Raw genomic sequence first — 19,657 nt, 5'->3', positions numbered from 1 at the left:
AAACGTATATTTTGCAAAACATTTATCTACCTGACAAAAACAATTCTATCCCTGTTACCATTTATAGCTATCGTCTTATTTTTGTTAAAAATAAGTCTATATTTTTACAGAAACTAAACACACAATATTAAATATAAAAAAACTCTTCTCTCTTGATCTGTGAATCGGTTTTTGATAAAACTAAAAGGTATTGATAAGATAAAGAAGTTAAATATATCGTTTTAAATTTAAAAATAACTTAGTTTATTCTCAAACTGATATCTGTGATGAAGTATCGTCTAACATTCGAAAGACACCAATTTATTTAGACGAGCTTTAAAAATCTATTATTAAAAGTAAATGAATTGATTGAAATTTTAAGAAGAAATGTGCATCGAACAAAAAGTAAGAAAAAACAAGCAAAAAGCGTTTTCTGCTTCCAGAAAAGCTTTTACTCAGAGTTTTTTTTCTTTACATGTTGACGTACCTTTAATGGCAAATATCGTTGAAAATATTTGTTAAAAGCCATATCAACAGCTCCTTTTTTGTATGTATGTTTTGATGGTAAGGATAAAACGGATATGAATTTGAAAACACCAAACAGTGAGAAACTAAATATATTTCCAATCAGACCTACTCAGCTCTCAGCACTTTCTTCGGCTTACAAGTTTGCTGCAACTCTTCGTCGTTAAGTCCCAAGGCGCGTCCGAAGAATTTCATTCCATAATCGTGTCTGTTCCCAAATCACACACTATAATTAACGTACTGTCTAGCAGCCAACCAAATTCCTGAGGAGATTTGTCTGAACCAACAAGAAACGAGTGAGGAGAACGAAGCGACGAACCTCTTAATTCTATGAAGGAGAATGCATCCTCCGTCTGGACCTCAATGCTTTGGGAAGAAAATGCGAGAGAAGAACCTTGGATTGATCACGGCACGGACAGTTCAAATCGGTACCACCGAGTTAATCCGCTGACCTGTTTTACTTTGTTTCTTTAAATTTTGAGTTTAGATTTAGCTAACAAAGTTTGCTCCCTCAGCCGAGAGCAAACATCGAGCTGTTACTTTCAACAGATAAAAATGTCACGCGTTGCAAAACTTTTAAAGTTTTCGTCGGCAGCTTAGGTGGGTGCATTTCACGGTGATATTTGCTCTTTTAATTTTCACGACGAATTTGGGTGGGGAAATGCCAGCTGCAGCCGGAGGAACTTACCTGGTACGGTTTCCTCATTGAAGGTGATCTGGACCGTGTGAACGCCCGATTCGTGAGGCGTAAAGCTGGCCACGAAGCGTTGATTTCCGAGAGCACGCACGGCTGACGTGACGCGACCGCCATTGACCAGGATTTCCAAGTTTCCGGAGCCGGCCTGGGAACCGTCAACTAAAACGAAAGGCATTCGATGAGATTGAAGCGTGTTAAGGCTTTTTTTCTTGAAGTCGATGATGGTTTTTCTGAATTGTAAGCCAAAAATTGGCTCCACACTTCAATATGCAAGTCAAAACATCTCTAACGTCATACACAAGTCAAAAGTTGATTCTAACGTCATATTAAAATCAGCACTATTAAATGCAATCATTTCAAAGTCAGGCTAAAATGTTTAGCCAAAAAGTTGATTCTCAATTTTAAACAAAAATAATTTTTGCTGAGAGCCAGCAATCATGATCCGTTTTTCATTTCACTACCACCATCTGTGATGGGAGAATGGGGATATTTGATCCCCTTTTCTTATTTTCATCATATCTTTTTGGGAAAATTTAGCATGTCACCGTCTTTTGCATTTTCTGACACCGTGTAATTTCAAGTTTATATACCTTTAGAACGATCCATGAACTCGGAGATCAACTAGAAGCATTTTCGTGGGACTAAAAAAAGTGATATTTTTATGTTACAGGAAACTTGATCCCCTACTAAAGGAGACTTGATCCTTAACCCCAAACCCAAACTCAAACCCCAGGCAAAAATTTATTAAAATCCGAAGATTAAAAGTCCGTTGACTTTTTTTTTGCCATATTAGTTCTCATTTCACAATTTGAAAGTATCAGACTGAGAGAATTCAAAAAGTTTGGCTACTATCCAAGATTCATTGCATACTTTAAGGCGCAATGTTCTAGTTTTTAAATAAATACAGTATTTTTAGTCTTTTTAACAGATAATTACTGAATATACACATTTATTATTGAACAGACATTAGTAAGTTCATAATTGCCAATGATCACGATCCATTCAGAAGAAAAATATATCTTTTTGACTCTAGTGATCAACTATACGCATAGCATACATTTTGGAAAACTTCTACTTATAAAAAATGAGGGTTTACTATTGCTTTGAAAATTTGGCATTATGAAGTTCATAATCAACTCTAACGATTGACATTTTGGAATAAATATTTTTTCTTTAATTTTTCATTTGAGCAAAGTTTTAAAGTAATAAAAAAAATCTTTAAATCACAGTTTGTTAATGTTTTCAAACAAAATTCAATAACTCGAAAAATATATATTTTTTAAAATTTGTTTAAATAAGAGCTTTGTTGTTTTGTTCTATTGGACACATTTTTCTGGAACGTTTGATATTTGTCATTTAAGACATTCCTGTTTCGAGATATAGCGAAGGAATCAAGTATCCTCATTCTCCCCTATTTTGAAAAATCCGCAATTAATCGGGCAAGCTCAAAATTCTTCATTTGCACCCGTAAGATTTTTCCCTTTTACTCTACTTTACACCATAAAATAGTGAAATGAATATTCGGCACATAAAAACTTTCTAAGTTAAATGCCCTTATTAAACAATTTGTAAAATAAACCCCGTAAGATTTTAACCTTAACAAATTTTAACTAATAAATCAATGAAAATTGAACAATTCAGTATAAGGATCTTAAAATATATTCTTTTTCATAGACACAGTGCCCTGCCTACAAGCAATCGTTTTACAAAAGTTATAAGATTCATCCATTGTTTTCACACAAAAAATTGAGATAAAGCTTAAAAAATATACTCAAATGGAAGTTAAACATCAAATCAAAATGAAATTTGTAGTATCAAAGTACAGCGGAAGGATTTTGGTTCATGAATAGAATTTCGGAATTAAAATAAAAACCTTTTTTACTAATAATTGCAAGTTTGAAAAAAAAAAACTGTAGATCTCTAATTCGAAACCAAAATAACATTCTCGTTTCAACATAACAGAAATGACTGATAAAGGGTTGAAATCTTATGAATTAATTGAATACCCAATAAAACTTCAGAATATTTATTTAGTACTTAATCCCAGAGTCAAAATTCCAAATAAAAATCGAATTGAAAATTTAAAATATGATTCTGGACTTGAAAAAACCCTGGAAAAAAAATAAGACTTGAACCCTCAGCGAAGATTGTGGGTTCAAGTTCCGTCGATGAGCTGTTGTATCTTTTTCTAAAAATTCAAAATATTTACGGCTTATGTTCTTTCTTTCTTTCATACCTCATATTTCTCTTATACTTTGCATCATCTTAGAAAATTTGATAAATTTTGTTGAAAATTTCAATCATGGCTTTTAAACATGCAATAATATTCTTACATAGAAAAAAGGGGTATCTTGCAATAAAATTAGTTTTAAATTAAAAATCTAATGAAAACCTGAAAAAATAAGAGCCATATGGCAGGAACACACGAATTGCAGTAATTTAAGTTTTTTATAACTAATTTTTTCACTAAATTTAAAGTTGTTAAAGACACACAAGATAAATATTTTTTTCAGCGATATTGACGTTATTACACATCGGATTGTGATGAAAATATACTCATGAGTGTTTTGAGGGACGAGCATTCGATTTTAGGTATCAAAGATAGGGACAGGGGTCGGCCAAAGGAGTTGTCCATATTGACTATTCGCTGTTTTTTTTTCATATTGACGTTATTGTTCATCGAATTAGGATGTAAATTTTTTAGGGACGAGGAATCGATTTTACGTATCAAATATTGTGAAAAAAGTTGGAAAAATAGTCGTTTATATCTGGGTTAGACAAACAAAAATTTTCTGCAGCATTTCTGCAGCTTTTTTTTACTTTTCGACAAAAACTTGAGCAGTTTTCGAAAAGAGTTGCATTCGTTAAGGGAAAAAAAATCATGCAGGAACCGAACAAAACCAACAAAACTTCTGTTTTATGTATAAAGCATGCTCAGTTTGTTGAAATGAAATGAGTTGTTCAATGAAAAACTTTCTTAAACACTTTAAAAAAAAAAATTAAAACGATCATTTTCAAGAAGCAAAATTTGTTACCTACTGACTGGTCGGTGATTTAATCAGACCAATTTGACGCTAATAAACATTGGCTTGAAAAGCAAATCTGCAAACGGGAGTTTTAAGGAATCGCCAATTGTTTTAAGGCGTCAAATTCTGGGTCAGTGGGCGTCGAAAGGGGTCGTCCATAGCAAATGTTCACTGCTTTTTCGATATTATCGTCATTATTCATCATTTTGAGATGAAATAGTCTCCACTTGATTTTTGAGAGAGAGAGACAATCGATTTCAGATGTCAGACAAAAATTCATACACGAGAGTTTCGCAGGAGGAAAAATCGATTCCTGAATTCAAACTTCGTAATTGACGACAGAAAAGGGGTCGTCCATATGAACTGTAAAATGTATAAGAAATAATTTCTTTATCATTCATGGGCTGAAGACAAAAATTCATGCACGAGAGTTAAACAAAACGGAATATCAAATCCTGGATTAAAAAAAAATCAGACAACAGAATAAGGGGTCATCCATGTTAACTTTTTAATGTTTTTAGAATAAATGTATTTCTTTGCATCAGATCGAGATGAGAATTCATGCACGGAAGTTTTATAAGACCGACCGCATAGATTTGGAATTTTGTATCAGTCGATAGGAAAAGAGGTCGTACATATTAATTGTTGATTGTTTTTGCATTGTATTCGTTAGTGTGAATCTGAAAAAGACGAAAATTCATAGACGGGTGTTCTTTGTGAGACAAGTAAAAGGGTCGATAATAAATATTCTTGAATTTTTAATGAAATATGGTCGAGCAAAGGCATCACAATAGAATAACTCCTCATCATATATTAAAAGTTAATGCGAAACGGATGTCGTACGGGATCAGTAAGTAGAGTATAATGTTTATAGATTAAATAATTATGTTAATCTAAGGTTGCCAGAATTTTATCAGCACGTTTCCGGGCCGGACAATCCAGGCAGTTTTTTTAAAGAAAAACCTGGCAAAATCCGGGTATTTTATTTCTTAATTGACATCCAAAAATCCGGGCAATATCCGGGCAAATTTTGTCAAAACCTTTAAATTACTTAACAAAAATTAAGATAAAAAAAATTAAAAAAAGAGTTATTTTATCAAATTTCATAAACAGATTTTAAATCGTATTTATGGCTTCGAAAAATCCTTTCATGATTATTTTTGCAAAATCTGCTTTGAATTTATATTAAATTTTACGATGTTTCAAATATAATAACAACGAAGGAGCTATTAAGACGATTTCAAAATGGTATTTGTGATGAAAACCGTTTCAACAGTTTTGCAGATGGAGCCAAAATTGTAAAACATTTTTTTGGGAATTGTGGTTTTGACTCGGCAGATTGCTAAAATCACTTACAATTGCTAGTTATACTTACGAAATGCTGTAAAATTATATTATACCAATGATCTATAAAAATATCACAAAAAATGTAACAAATAAAACAAAGTTGGAAAACAGTTCTGAACAAAACTTTGTAAGGAGCCGCTTTGTAGTTTTCACAGAGAAGTATAGAGATTCTGCCTAAAACTGTTCACACGCGCTTCTAGGTTCTAACTACTGATATAAAAATGTTTCCAACCCCCTCATCTTCATCTGTTGATTCTCAAAACTGTGTAGTCACAATTAATTACAAAAATTACAGTTGCAGCCGAATGATAGGTTGTTTTGAAAAGTCGCGTTTAAATTGAGTATTTTTATGAAGAATTGCGCAAAAACAATGTACCTCATTGCTCTTTGTTTGGCTCTGTTTTAAGGTTGTCAGAATAATTTTTGTATAAAAACCTGGTTTAATCCGGACATTTGCGACAATTTACGACCATAAATCCTAAATATCTAAGCAAATTTAGTTCAAACACAGAAATCACTCAACAGAAATAAGAAAAAAAAATTCAAAAAAAAAATTCAAAAAAACTCATTGACAGACTTTAAATCAAAGTTTAGGCATCTTAAAACCTTTCATGATTATTTTTGCTAAACTTGCTTAAATAACTTAGTTTTGAAGGCATGAATTAAAAAAAAATTACAAACACAATTTTTTTTGTTTGATTTGCCTTATTTGCCAAATAACTTGAATAAATCTGGGCAATGTCCGAGGTCTTCTTTTAAAAAATACGGGCATTCCTGCCGGGCCAGATTGTTCTCAAACTTTGAATTTACCATCCGGTCAAACCCGGATAAGATCAGGCAATTCGGCAACCTTACCCTATTACATTGGCAAAATACAGAAAAAAAACTCCGTAAACTACAAACTTTCAACTTTCTTTTAACACATTTTCAATCCAAAATACTCAATGAGTAAGTTCGAACAGTGTTTGCAAAGTGATGCAATTTGATGTGGGACATCCTTTAAGATTATTTCAAACAATATATTTTAACTAAGTAAACTTTTTATTTGTTGAAAATTGCAAAACGTCATGATTTACGCTTAAAAATTTAGCTTTGAACTATTTAATACTCATTAAGGTTAAATTATTTGAGAACACCTTTTTAATCAAACTTCCTTTATTCGAGAGATCACAAAAAAAATAGGAAAAGGTAATTGCAAAACTAAATTTCTCAGAACTCAAAATAATTTGTTAGTTTTTGATTATTTTTAAAATTTTAGTTAGTACAAAACTCATAAATAAATTTGAACCTATGTTTAAAAGATGTCATGAAAACAAGAGCTGATTTAATATAAACTAAACCCTAAAATTTGTTAAAATTTGATTAGGAGTAATACCACAAAGGTATTATTATTCCTAAACGATTCATGCTAATTACAAAACAAAGCTCAATACTTTTAAGTTACAAACCTTATCTTTATCTTTATTTATTTTTTCTTCGAACGTAAAAGTTTTTTAATTTTTTTTTAAATCTGAAAAAGATTCATTAAATATTACTAGAAATACGATGAAATGTTAAAGATCAAAACTCACAATCGAACATTTTTGCAAACCCCTTTAGCCATGAGGGTGTTTTTTTTGTTTTCTAGCTGATTTGCAATTGTGTGCACATTCAATCAACTTAAATTTTGGAATATGATATATGGTACATTGTATACATGATTAAAATTTCCAAAGTTCTTGTCTGAAGCCAGCCAGGCTTCTTATAAATGTTGAAAAAGTTAGGTTCAAGGAATTTTTAGCAGATTTTCATTTAATTTATTACAGTTAATCATATAAATATGTATTCTAAGAATGTCTCTTTATTTCAAAGTGAGTAAAATAAAATATTTTTAAAGATAATTTCAATCAAGCTTTTAGATTTTCACCACATTCAAGAGCATCAAAATTTTGTAATTACTTATTGGTTTATCTGGGAAGAAAAATATTCTTTTTACGTTTATTTTGATAAAAAAGAAACAAATATTATAATTCTGGAATGGAAAAGACTTCTCAGGGATTTTCCAAAAATGTACATTTGATTGGTAGGGTTTAAAGAATCTGGTGATGAAATTTTATCAGGAAACCATACGGAACAATCCGATATAGAAAAAAACTATTACACGGACTATATTCATGACAAATTTGTAGAATTTGAGCTTTCATTTTTTGAATTCTAAATTTGCACCTGATCCTTCTCTAGAAGAAACCATTAAAACAATTAGCAGAAAAATCAAAACTAGGTCACTATTTTTTTAATTTTTTTTTTAAATGCACAAAAAAGTTAAGTACTCCAAAATCATGGTTGATAATTTAAAACTTGTGATGATTTGTACACTACTCATGTGAATTTAAACGTTATAGAAAGCGTATCCTCACACTTTGTGTTGAGAATAACTTTTTAATGCAAGGATGGAATTGAATGAATTTTCAGTATCGTAGTAGGTATTCACATGTGCAAATTTCAGTGACGTTCTGTCAAGTGGATAGATTGCGTTAAATAAAGAAATTTTTCGACTTTCATTTTCAGACTGCTGGCAGGTGCGCCATCTATTATGCTTACTATGAACTCTTTTTCCACATCATTGACTCATAAAATTATTGTCAATTGCTTGAATTTTTAGATTTCTGCGAGAATCTGATTTGACAGATGAAAATCTCACGCTCAATAATACCATAACATTCTTCATTTAAAATCATGTGATTCGAAAATCAGAAGCGAGCAACGGCTGATTGGAAAAACTAACACCGAGTGTCTATGTGTGCGTCACTGCGAAAATGTTTCTGCGTGGAAATTATTTGCACAGGATTTGCAAACTCAAAATTTTTTATCTGGACGAAGTTATGACAAATTCAACCTAATGTCCTCTTTCGGTAAAATACAACATAAATAGGTATGTGACTTATTGTCACTCCATCACAATTTTCGTGTAATGGCAAGATTCCAGACCCAACCAAAAAAGAGTATCAACTTTGTTAAACCTATTTAAGTGCTATACAGGAAAAATTGTCGCATTTGAAGGCAGTTTTCTTTACATATTCAGGCATTCAACGTGTCAAACGTTAAGGAACACCAACTGAATTGCTGCTTCCATAGATCGTCACCTTCCTTAAGTACGTTTCCAAACTACTACTGAGTACTAAGTAAAATTTTCTGGATGGAAATCTGCCAGGGACTCTCTAGCGGTCAAAATATTTTGCGCACGATTTGATCACCGTCGTTTGTTTATTTTACGAGTGGGCAGCTTTTTTTTGTAGAATGGAAGTTGGGCATGTTTTTCAGTTAGCTAGACGAAACAGTCAGGAAAATATTGTTTTCCTCTTCACCTAAGGATATTTTATTATAAAACCTCTCGAATTCCCTAAACTTCATTGAATGAATAATCTTCACTTCATGAACGATTTTTCACATGAATTTTGGTCGAGTAGTTGATTTTTGACTGCTTTTGGATCTACCACTGGGACTTCCTGTATTTTCTCAATTCTGTCCAAAAATATCAGTCTATGAGCTTCAGTATTAGACGCTTTCTCAAAAACAACTTTACAGATTGCCACCAAATTTTGTACACGTACTCATTACATTACTAGGGAGCTTCACTGAAAATAATATCAGGTTAAATTCATGCATTCAATAGTAATTTACAAATGAAAGTGCTTCATTTTTCGTAGACACGTTTTAAGTTCTGGTAAAAACTGTAATAAACAGTGTAATGAACACAATTTTGGCCTTACGTTTTAGGCCAAAAATGAGGATGCATCCTACAGAACGATGCCAAATAAGAAACACATTTCATGCATTTTCCACAAATTTTTGCTCAAAAATGATATGCGTCTTATACACCGGTGCGTCCTTTACATAGTTAAGTATGCTGTTTGTTTTTTTTGTACATAACGCTAAAAACCACAAATGTTTTGTTCAAGCAATCATCAACCCTAAAAGTTCCCCCATCCTCGAAAACTTACTTTCAAATTCCACCGGGCGTCCAATAACTCCATCGGGAATGTCCTGAACCCGGATAGCCTTAGCTCCAGTAACATCCCTTCCAATGGGTTCAAATCCACTGTTCAGCATTGTATACTTTTCATATCTCTCGTTCTTCTCAGTTTTGTAATTGTTCAAATAACCACCGGATCGATACAACCCCTCGTTATCGATTAGCTTCCGCTCACTGGTACTGGTCCGGTAGTTGTTCTCTCCAAGTGAAAACTTATTGAAGTGGGTATTCTTTTCCGTCTGTGAGTCCACCGTTCGATCAAACGTCAGATCCGTGTTCAGCTGCTTATCGGTTAAGTTTGCCAGAGATTCCAGGGAGTTGTGGGAGAACATGTGCTTAGTTTTATTGATTACATCACGACTGTCTCTGCGTGATGGTCCATTTGTAGGGGATGTAACCTTAATATTGGATGAATAATCAACGGTTGAGGTCAATGGGGGGCTCTTGTAAATTTCAATCGGTGGACTGTCACGAACAACGTCACGAGTTATGGTGCTCTTGTATGTGGATTCCCGCTCAGTTACTTTGTAAGTTTCGTTCTTTTCGTGCATGTTGATGGGACTGGAGATCCGATGATCTACCGGAGATGGAACGTAACGGGTCGTTGAAGTGTATATCTTGGGACTAGCAGTTGCGTTGCGTGAATTGGAATCAAAAATGGTTGATGAAACTGTTTGTGGGCTTTTGAGTCCTGGGCTTGCATGAATCAGTTTTGGACTCTCTGAATCACGATGTTGACGAATGGTTTTGGTAACATGGTTTTCTGTACGTACAGTTTTAACGTAGTTGAAAGCATCATCTTTTGTTGGTGTTTTGTAATCGTTTGCCAATAGTTCTGTGCTCTTTTTGAAGCCGTGATCATTTTCAGATGTTGAATTTTTAAACTCGGATCTGTAACTGGTGTTGTGAACTTCCCTGGGTGATGGAGTTTCACGTATTGGAGAAGTCAAACGGGTGCTGTAGACTTCCTTCACATTCGATTGAACAGTTTGGGGCGAGTAGATGTCTCGTTTTACGGCTTTGTTCTCTCTGTTCAGAGACGAAGTTGTAAAATGAAATGAAGGGCTCTCCGATCTCATTCTGGATTCATGTATTGGAGAGCTGCGTGTCTTACCCGAACGACCCTTGCTCCCAACTCTCATTATGTACGGTGAACCTTTAACGTCATACCCATTGAAATAGATGTAAACTCGATGTTTGCCATTCTGTCTGGGCATAAATGTAACCTGATACTTGTTTTCCTGAAGCTTTTCCACAGAGCAAACCAACGATCTCTTCTCGTGCACAATATCTACATGCAACTCTCCACTGACTCCGACTCCTCGAGCGTCCACCTCAAATGAGTGAGCCCTCAAGGGCATGGCACCATCCAATCCATGAACCGAAACGCCACTCGGATCGAACACCGAACAGGTGAACGGACCCCCTTGAATGTGACGCCCCTGATAAGTTATGGCAATTTCCCAAATACCGGCCTCGTCCGGCTTGAATATGGCACTGTGTCCCACATCAATCTGAAATAAAAGACAAACACCGTTTTAGCCGAATAAGGCTTTACAGACTGAATAGATGGATGACGTGGACAACTTAAGATTGACAATTAACACCCAGTACCGAGATGGGAATCGAACCCATGCCATCAGTGGACCAGCGATTACCGTCTTACCACGCTAACCACTCGACCACCGAGACGTACAAAATTTTTAAATAGTTAAAAAAAGTGTAAGGTATTATTAAACTAAGTAGAAACTCGAAGCAACTTACCTTCTTGAGTGGACACTTCAACGGTCTACCTGACGGACTGTATGCCGTCACCAAAATATCCTCAAACTTTGGAGCACCTGTGGCATTGACCAGCACCTCAACCAAACTTCCCAGAGCGCAGGGTGCCATTCCGGGTGGCGCCACATGAACTAATCTGGGAAGCACTCGGAAGAAGTGTCCTCCCAACCTGTAATCAGAACAAAACGTTATAGTCTTCTAAAATTTAAGATTTGTCAAAATACATACTGATTATCATCCACCTCCAGAACGATTTCATGCATGCCGTACTTATCCGGAACAAAAGTTCCCTCGCCCCGGGAGTTCAGCTTAACCGGTACCAATCCGGTACTGTTCGGGGTACTAACGTAGGCACGCACCTTGGACATCTCAACCTCACGAGAAAGCACCTCCACCCGGAAACGCGAAGGTTCTCCAATCCGACCGGAAGTACTCTCCAAATGAACGGCCAACATGTCGGCCAACGGAGGTCTAGCAATGACCCAACGCAACCAGGTTGCATAGGCCATAATTCCCAGGTGTTCTTCGTCAGCCGTTGCCATATCCTTGGCAGCGAGTACCGGTTTGACACCCAGCTTCAGACCTCCGTCGATAACCTTTTGCTGGTTGTTTTCCCACAGGGCTGGATCCGAGCTAAGTTTGCTGGGATCTGGCACCGGGCCACCGAGGTCCTTGATGATCTCGCAAAACACCTTGCCATCGTTGAAATCCGTCTGGAATGAGAGACAGTATTTTTCATAAGTTTCAAAATAAGGAGTTTCATTATCTATATTTGAGGTGAAGAAAAGTTTTAATACAAACACTGAAATTTAGAAAAAATATCCATTCAAAATTCCACGTAATAATTCAGCAAAATTCAGATCTACAGGTTAACGCTGATTTGATTATGCATTTTGAGAGCTTAAAAAAAAAGTTACTATGATATTACCAATATTACAATAACACAGGGATGCACATAGGGGTTGTTCGATCAAAAAAGATACCAATTGCTTTTTCAAGAATCCCGCGCGTTGAAAATTCTTGTAAACCATGAATTTTTATGTAAAAAAATGCAAGGAATCGAAATTAATATCTGATTATCGATCAGATTAATCTGTCTCATTTCACCCAATCTTCCCCAGTCTTTAATAAATAGCTGAAAGATCTTGACGAGACAAGAAAAAGTTACTCTAGGGTCAAGAAAATCTAACGTGGGAGAAAAGAGTGATGGATTGAAGAAGTTTTATTATTTGTTAGAAAAGAGTGGCAAAAACGCAAGCTAAACGTTTTTGCCGATTTTTTCTTCGAAATAATACATAAAAAGTATAAAACACTAACTTAAAAATAACGCATAATAAAAATGGAAAGAAGAAAATTATTTCAAAAATGTTGATAAAAGTGAATGACAAAATATTGTAAATTCACAAATTAACCTTTGAAACAAAAACACAAGTAACTGATTAAGAATGAAAAAAATTAAAAGGTCTGTGAAATTTATTAATAATTTTCATAAGTTCCTACAAGGGCTCTGTTAGTCCTTTAAGATAAATTAGCTGGAGATCAAAAGTTCTTCGAATTTTTATAAAAACATTTTTTAGATAGGTATCGAGGATCTCTAAAGAAGAGCTTGTTATTTAGAACCCATCGATAGCAAATTTCAAAAACAAGTCATAAGGATTCTGCAAAACAACTACAACAGCTTACAAGGCCGAACTAAGGGGCGGTAATGGATGGTAATTGCCCCGGATCCCCCGACTCAGAGAACAGTGGTTTAAAACTCGGAATACATGATTATGAACTTTTTGAAGACTTGAATGTCAAAATTGTTCGATGGTGTGTTCTGCAATATTTCATTAATTTCAAATGCGCATATTATGTTGTAATTGTTTTTATTTATCAATTCATCTAAAAATGAGAATTTTTTTCTTTTTTTGCGGTTTTTCATTTAATTACATTAGCTTATAGTTTTAGATCATAAAATTTTGAAAAACTTTTTAAAAGACATCAAACCTCCATCTTTTTACGCAACATGTTTAAAAGATATTTCTTTAAACTAACCTCAAAAAACAAAAAATTCGTTTAACATTTTTCGTAGCAGTTTCGTATTCTGTGCAGAGGGTTCCCCCGAGCAAGGAAAATTAATAATAGAGAGTGTCATTTGGGGCATCATGCAACACTTTTCAACTTCAATGGCTTCCAAAAACTTAATGTCCACAGATAATCATACCACTTGCACATCCAATTTTTTAAAGTTGATGGGAAATCCAATTAACCAAGGCAGAAAAATTACTGGTTTCACCAGTTATTTTTAAATTTATAAAAATATACGATTTTCACCCTACTAAGAAAAAGGGTTAAGTTGGAACAAATTTTGTTTTTAATGGGAAATGAAATGGAAATGCTTGAATTTTTACAACTTTTGATTTATTGATGATAAATAAAGCACCAATTACACTGATTTTTAGTTTTATTCGAATTAAATTTTACATATTTTTTCTGTTATAAATGGGTGCTGCATACATTCAGAGGTAATACTGAAAAAAATCTACGGGTCGATTTATGTTTGGATGCATGAAATTTTTAAATTAACAAATGCGTGATGCAAAACAATCCTATTCCTTCATATGGAAACGAGATTTAAATACAAGGTGAATTTTTGATTTGCATTTCGATGCATTTTAGCCCAGACTGGAAATTAATTATTGAAATATTTATTAAAAAAATTTTGGTGATTTTTCGGAAAATATTTTTACAACAACAGTGTAGGTATCTAAAGAATAATAAAAGCAATATAAAGATTGTAGGTGATATCTTTAAGCCAATCTGGCATCAAAATTGGTACATCTATCAATCGATTTTTTTAATTTTCCAAAAGAATCAAGGACTTTAAAAAAAATATCTCACGATGTGAGAAACTATGTCTTTATCATTTTGTTACTTAAAATGATAATTTTATGACATCATATTAAAATAAAAATCTAATAAATGTTGTGGTTTATAAATGTTGCGTATAACATGATGGTCTTTTTGACGGTACTAATTTTCCAAGAAAAAAAAAAGATCAAACTTGAAAATTTGCGGCCATTTGTAGGGGGAAACTATTCAAGACGCACCTGCGGGGTAAGATGGCCCATGCCATAACTTTTCAAATATACACCGGTTTATGGCTATGAATGATGTTTTTCTTCAATTATGTAGCGGCAAACAAGCTCCTCTATCACTTCTTAATTGAAAATTTCATTAAAACGACTTAAATTCTGCGTGAAACTTGTAATTTTTCATGATTAACATTTAAAGTTTTATCGCTAACCAGACTGCGCAGATTGATAAAACTTCAGCTTCACACTTTTCCAATTATTTGCGCCTTCGGATGATTATAGATATAATTTTTATATTTCATTTAATTTTGAAAAATTTTAACTTAAAACAACCATATCACAATTGGGGCAGAATGCGCGCCAGACACGTGTTTTACGCCCAAATTTAAAATGCTGTTAACTTTTGAATTGAAAAAAAATTAACATACATGATGATTTTTAGCGCTTTAAATAGTGTTAGTGCTTAACTGGTGCGTTCTGTAAAGTTTTCCCTACTACTTTTTTATCTTTTTTTGATAGGAGTTTATCTCGTTAGGATCATTCTTCCTCGCCATTCAATCTACGCGACCATTGGGTCTCACACGGTATTAACAATTATTGTTTGAAAATACCGACAAAATAGTTATTAAAAGGCAATATACTGCACTCATTTCTAGACCCTCTGAAAATTTAAAATATTGTGTATATATAAAATGATTCATAAGCGCTCCTCGAAAAAAAAAATAGCTCCGGGCCCCCTGATGGATAAATCCGGCCCTGGCAGCTAATTAAAGATTTTAACTTTTGATGTCGGATGGAGTACTGATTTTTTACCAAAAAAACTGAGATTTAATGAATTATCAAAAAAAAAAAAAAAATCAATGTGAAAAATATGTTAATGATTGGCACATTTTAAGTCTTTTCTAGTAGACAATTACGGATTCTTTACACTAATTAGTTCTTAAAATCCTTGAACTGTGGGGTAATCCAAAATATGCTCCCTAGTCAAAATCTTGAGCGTTGAAATCGTTTCTTGGCCTTCAGCTAATTAGATTAACAGCAAGGGGTTGCTCAACGACTCAAGTTTGTAAATAAATTAGACCACATTTGTTTTAGCCAAATTGAAAAAATCGCTTTTTGCTAAATTTTAATACGACTTTGCACCGACTGTTCAACAATTTTAGTTTCTTTTTTTTCAAGACGTTTATTTGAACATTTTCTTTGAAGATAGTACGAGCAGCGACAAAAAAAAAGTTATTAAGGGTACAAGAAAGGTATCTCAACCTCAAGAATGAGCGGTGAAAACTATTTTATGTGTCAAATTATACACAGGGTTGCTAGCGATTATCTTTTTGAAATTAAAAAGTTTTTCCCGGTTTATCCCCGGTTCTAAATGATGATTTTCCTGATATTTTTTATACTCTTCTTTACTATAAAACCATGGCGAATAAAATTGGCGAATCAAATTGACAGGTTTTCATGATTCTTTTAAACAAAAATTGGCAGTATTTCATTGTTTTGCTTTACAATTTCATCAATTTTTACAAAAACAAGTCTGGTAAACTTGATCTTGAAACTATTATGTAGAACTTGAACTAAAGATTCGACATTTGAACTAAGGATTCGTCAAAATATAGAAAATCGTGTCTAGCAGGACTGAACTTTGATCTTTTAAATGTTAGATATAATTTTGTATCAGGGTAAAGACCTAAAATTTCGACAGGAGTTTTACCACTTTTACATAAGACATATATTCCAGCGTAGGAAACTTAAAGCAAAAGTTTAATGTAGGAAGAATGAAAAACAAAACACTTGCGATATAAGGCATCGTTCCTCAGACCAATTTCAACGAAAGACAAAACAACAACATTGAAAAACCAAGACCATTTTCTGGTGAGAAAAAAAATGTAATTCTGTTTAAAAAAAGGTCTCATGCTGCCAAAATATTTGCTATTTACATAACTTAGTTTTATTAAACACTAGCTGATATTACCCGGCCTTGCTCGGGTTCACATAAAATATAAATCAAAATGAGTCGATTAAATTTTCAAAATTTATATCTTCTTTTTTAACTTCAATAATGAATGATTGAAGTAGGTAGGCTCGTGAGGAACAAAAATTTGGTATGTGATGGTAATGCTTCTAGACAAATTCTACCCGCTCATTTTCACCATCTTTCATTTCTTCTAACCTTCTATCCATCTATATAAAAATTTCATAATCTTTAGATGTCCCTACTAAAAAGGACATCACTTTTCACCGCTAGGCCGATAAATCAAAGTAACAAATCAATAATGAATTTTTTTTAATTTTCTTACCTCCTCTCTAATAAAAAGCTCTTGATTTTCACGATAGTTCTTTGTACTATGGATATATTCAAGTTTTATTTACTTTGAATTTTCTATATAGACTTCCGAATCTTGACTAACTATGTAAAAACTCACTTTTTATGTTTTTAATTGTATGTTTCCTTTTTTAGCTTTTTTATTTAACACTGTTTGATGAAACAAATAGTTGTTCTCAAATGTTGGAAGTTCCACTTATAACTTTTTTAAGTTATCGACAACAAATCATCTTAACCGAAGTTACCATTATAATGTTATGAAAAAGATTTTATTTGACTTTTAATTCAATGTTTCTATTCTTGGACCCAATCATCCCATTAATTAAAGTGAAGAGTGATCAATGTTAAATTTTTGTATATCATTTGTTTGAATTCGCAGTACCAAAAGGTTCTACAATAAGTCTTCTCAAAATTGGATGGTTGAATTGAATACATTGATAACAAAAAATAACTGGCCAATGAATTTGAAATGTAAAACTAAAAAATCTTAGATTCAATTATCCTATCAATAAAATATATTATCCTCCGTTTAAATTCCCCGACGGCTATCAAAGCGTTAAAATCGAATCCTTCAAATTTTACTCTGAATATTATTATTTTTTCTTTCTCTATGAGGGATTTTAAAAATATGAAAATTGTATGCTGGAATTTTTGAAAATCTGTTAAATTGTTGTTCAGCACTCAGTCCAAATAGTTATTCAGTTGAAGAAGTCGATGCACTGTTAGTTCATTGTATGTTCTTGTTAACTCTCGAAGCTCTCCAGCACTTTGAAAGCCACTTTAATTTTAGTCAATAAATACTTAACAGGCTTGTTGCACTTTTCAATCCAAAATGTAAGCTCATTATTGCATCCAAAAATCTCGTACCAATACCACGTGCTTTCAACAGTAGAACGTACAAAAAACACCCGCCAAAATTTTTCCTTTTAAATCTTTAATGCTGAGCAAGCTTTGATTTGCTTTCCAGTACACGTGAACTCTCTGGACGGTCGTTTCTAATGCCCAGCCCATGGTGATGGTGAAAATAACCCCGCCAAAGGAAACGAAAATCGGTCGACAAAATGGGTGCCATGACTTTTGATTCGTGGGAGAAAAAACGAAAGTTGTATGGGAGGGTCCCTTTTCTTAGGTGGGAGGGGCTCAAAACTATTACTAAAACCTTACCATGGTCCAAACACATAACTGTACCAAATTTCAGGCTGATTGGTTAAGCGGTGTGGATTTGTATAGGGTGCAAACAAACAAACAAACATATATAGTCCAACTCATCTTTATATATTAGAAGAAAGATGTATATCGAACACTGAATCATTTGACGCCTAAAACTAAAACTGGGATGTAGTCAAGAACTAGATAACATTAAAGGTTATTAGGTACCACATTTGAGACTGCAAAGAAATTTACGCCAAGAAACACTGAAATTTGACACGCCATATGTATATCTATAAGAAACCACTGAACCCAATTGCACAAACTTGTTATCATTGAGTTACCAAACGTGAGTGTTAGTTTTGTCGAAACAAAAATGATGTTGATTTTTCAGTAAGTTCAAATTTACTCATGTAAACGTTATTTAAACATTCTGCAAAAAATCATGGATAAGTTTTGAATCAAAACGAAGCTTTCCCAGGGTTGAGAAATTCAAAAATGACCCGCAATCGACTCAGTCTATTACAACATTTTTGGTAATTTTTTTTAAATTTTGTTTAAGACAAATCTAAGAAAATATCAATTACAATATTTCCCACACAAACATTCGTCCAAAAAAGCATGAAATCGGCTGTTGGATGATAATGATTTTCATTCTCCAACCAGCTTTATCGTCTGAATCGACTTTGATTAAATTTGGCCAAGTAGGAGATCAAACATTGTTACATCTTGTGATTCTAAGTGTGATTTAAGAATTTCAAGAATTTTCAATGAAAACTGTCAAAGGTACAGCGAATTTTGTGAGATAATTCTGAATTTTCATTTTTAAGGAAATATCTGTATCTGTTTACCAGTCATTGTAAAGTCTTAAAATTTTTTAGAGCGTTATTTGGATAGTTGAACTTGTAAAAGGTGGAAGAGATTGCTGTGCTTCAAGTGATTTTATTCTATTTTGAACACAACTGAGTATCTCACTTGTACCTTTGATAACTTTATTTGTTTTAACTTGTATCATCTGATGTTCTAAAATAATATATACGAAACTTCGTCTAGATACAGATTTTGCAGTTTTTTTTAGAACAAATGGTGTCAAATTTCCGTTCAAACTTGAGCGTCGTTGAGCGACCACTTAGGGTCAACCCAATGGCAGACCAAGAAGCGATTTCATCTTCTTTGGTTTTGATGAGAAAACCCCCTTTTTCCAGACCATCATATTAAACATATGTAGAGAAATATAAAGGAATGAAACAGTTTGTATTTTTCATAAGTCCTACAGACTATAAGCTAAAATCAACTAGAAAACATCGATGGATTTCCAGAGATTTTTTTAAACCTTACTATTGGAAGAAAACAATTTCTGATTCAGAAATATCTTACGGAGTGGCCAACAACATCCCCTCAATATCAATCATTTAATCTCATCCGTCCCAAAAATATGGACCCATTACAGTGTCTGGAGTGCTAATTTTACACTTTTCACTTAACCCAATATATCATCTCTCTTTTTTATCAAACGCATTTTAACAAAATTTGGAATTTTGAAAACCTTGTAATGTATTTGAGTTACGTCACAAGGTTTTCAAAACAATAATTGTTTTCCAGACATTATTTGCCCTTAACACTTCAGTTTTCTGTAATTTAAAGTCAAAGGAAAAAATATGGAAAACCTTGCTTCGGAACAAAACTATTGATTAGCTACGGAGTGCTCAAAAAATTTTACTAAGTGTTCAAGAAAGCTTT

At 33.3% G+C, this 19,657-nt stretch overlaps 1 protein-coding gene across 3 annotated transcripts in view; it reads right to left on the bottom strand.

The window, feature by feature from the left end:
* The window catches only part of LOC129757291 (filamin-C), a 222,230-nt gene that overhangs the window by 106,832 nt on the left and 95,741 nt on the right, over positions 1–19,657 (bottom strand). For all 3 annotated transcript variants that reach the window (XM_055754460.1, XM_055754466.1, XM_055754461.1), the window contains exons 4-7: positions 11,597–12,081; positions 11,351–11,537; positions 9,555–11,100; positions 1,193–1,360 (exon numbers count right to left, since the gene is read on the bottom strand). In XM_055754460.1, the coding sequence (XP_055610435.1) occupies positions 1,193–1,360; positions 9,555–11,100; positions 11,351–11,537; positions 11,597–12,081 (2,386 nt within the window). The remainder of the gene's footprint in view (positions 1–1,192; positions 1,361–9,554; positions 11,101–11,350; positions 11,538–11,596; positions 12,082–19,657) is intronic.

Source organism: Uranotaenia lowii, chromosome 3 (assembly GCF_029784155.1).
Source record: "Uranotaenia lowii strain MFRU-FL chromosome 3, ASM2978415v1, whole genome shotgun sequence".
NCBI lineage: Eukaryota > Metazoa > Arthropoda > Insecta > Diptera > Culicidae > Uranotaenia > Uranotaenia lowii.
The sequence above is the reverse complement of the archived record's forward strand: the minus strand, read 5'-3'. Positions and strand labels throughout refer to the sequence as shown.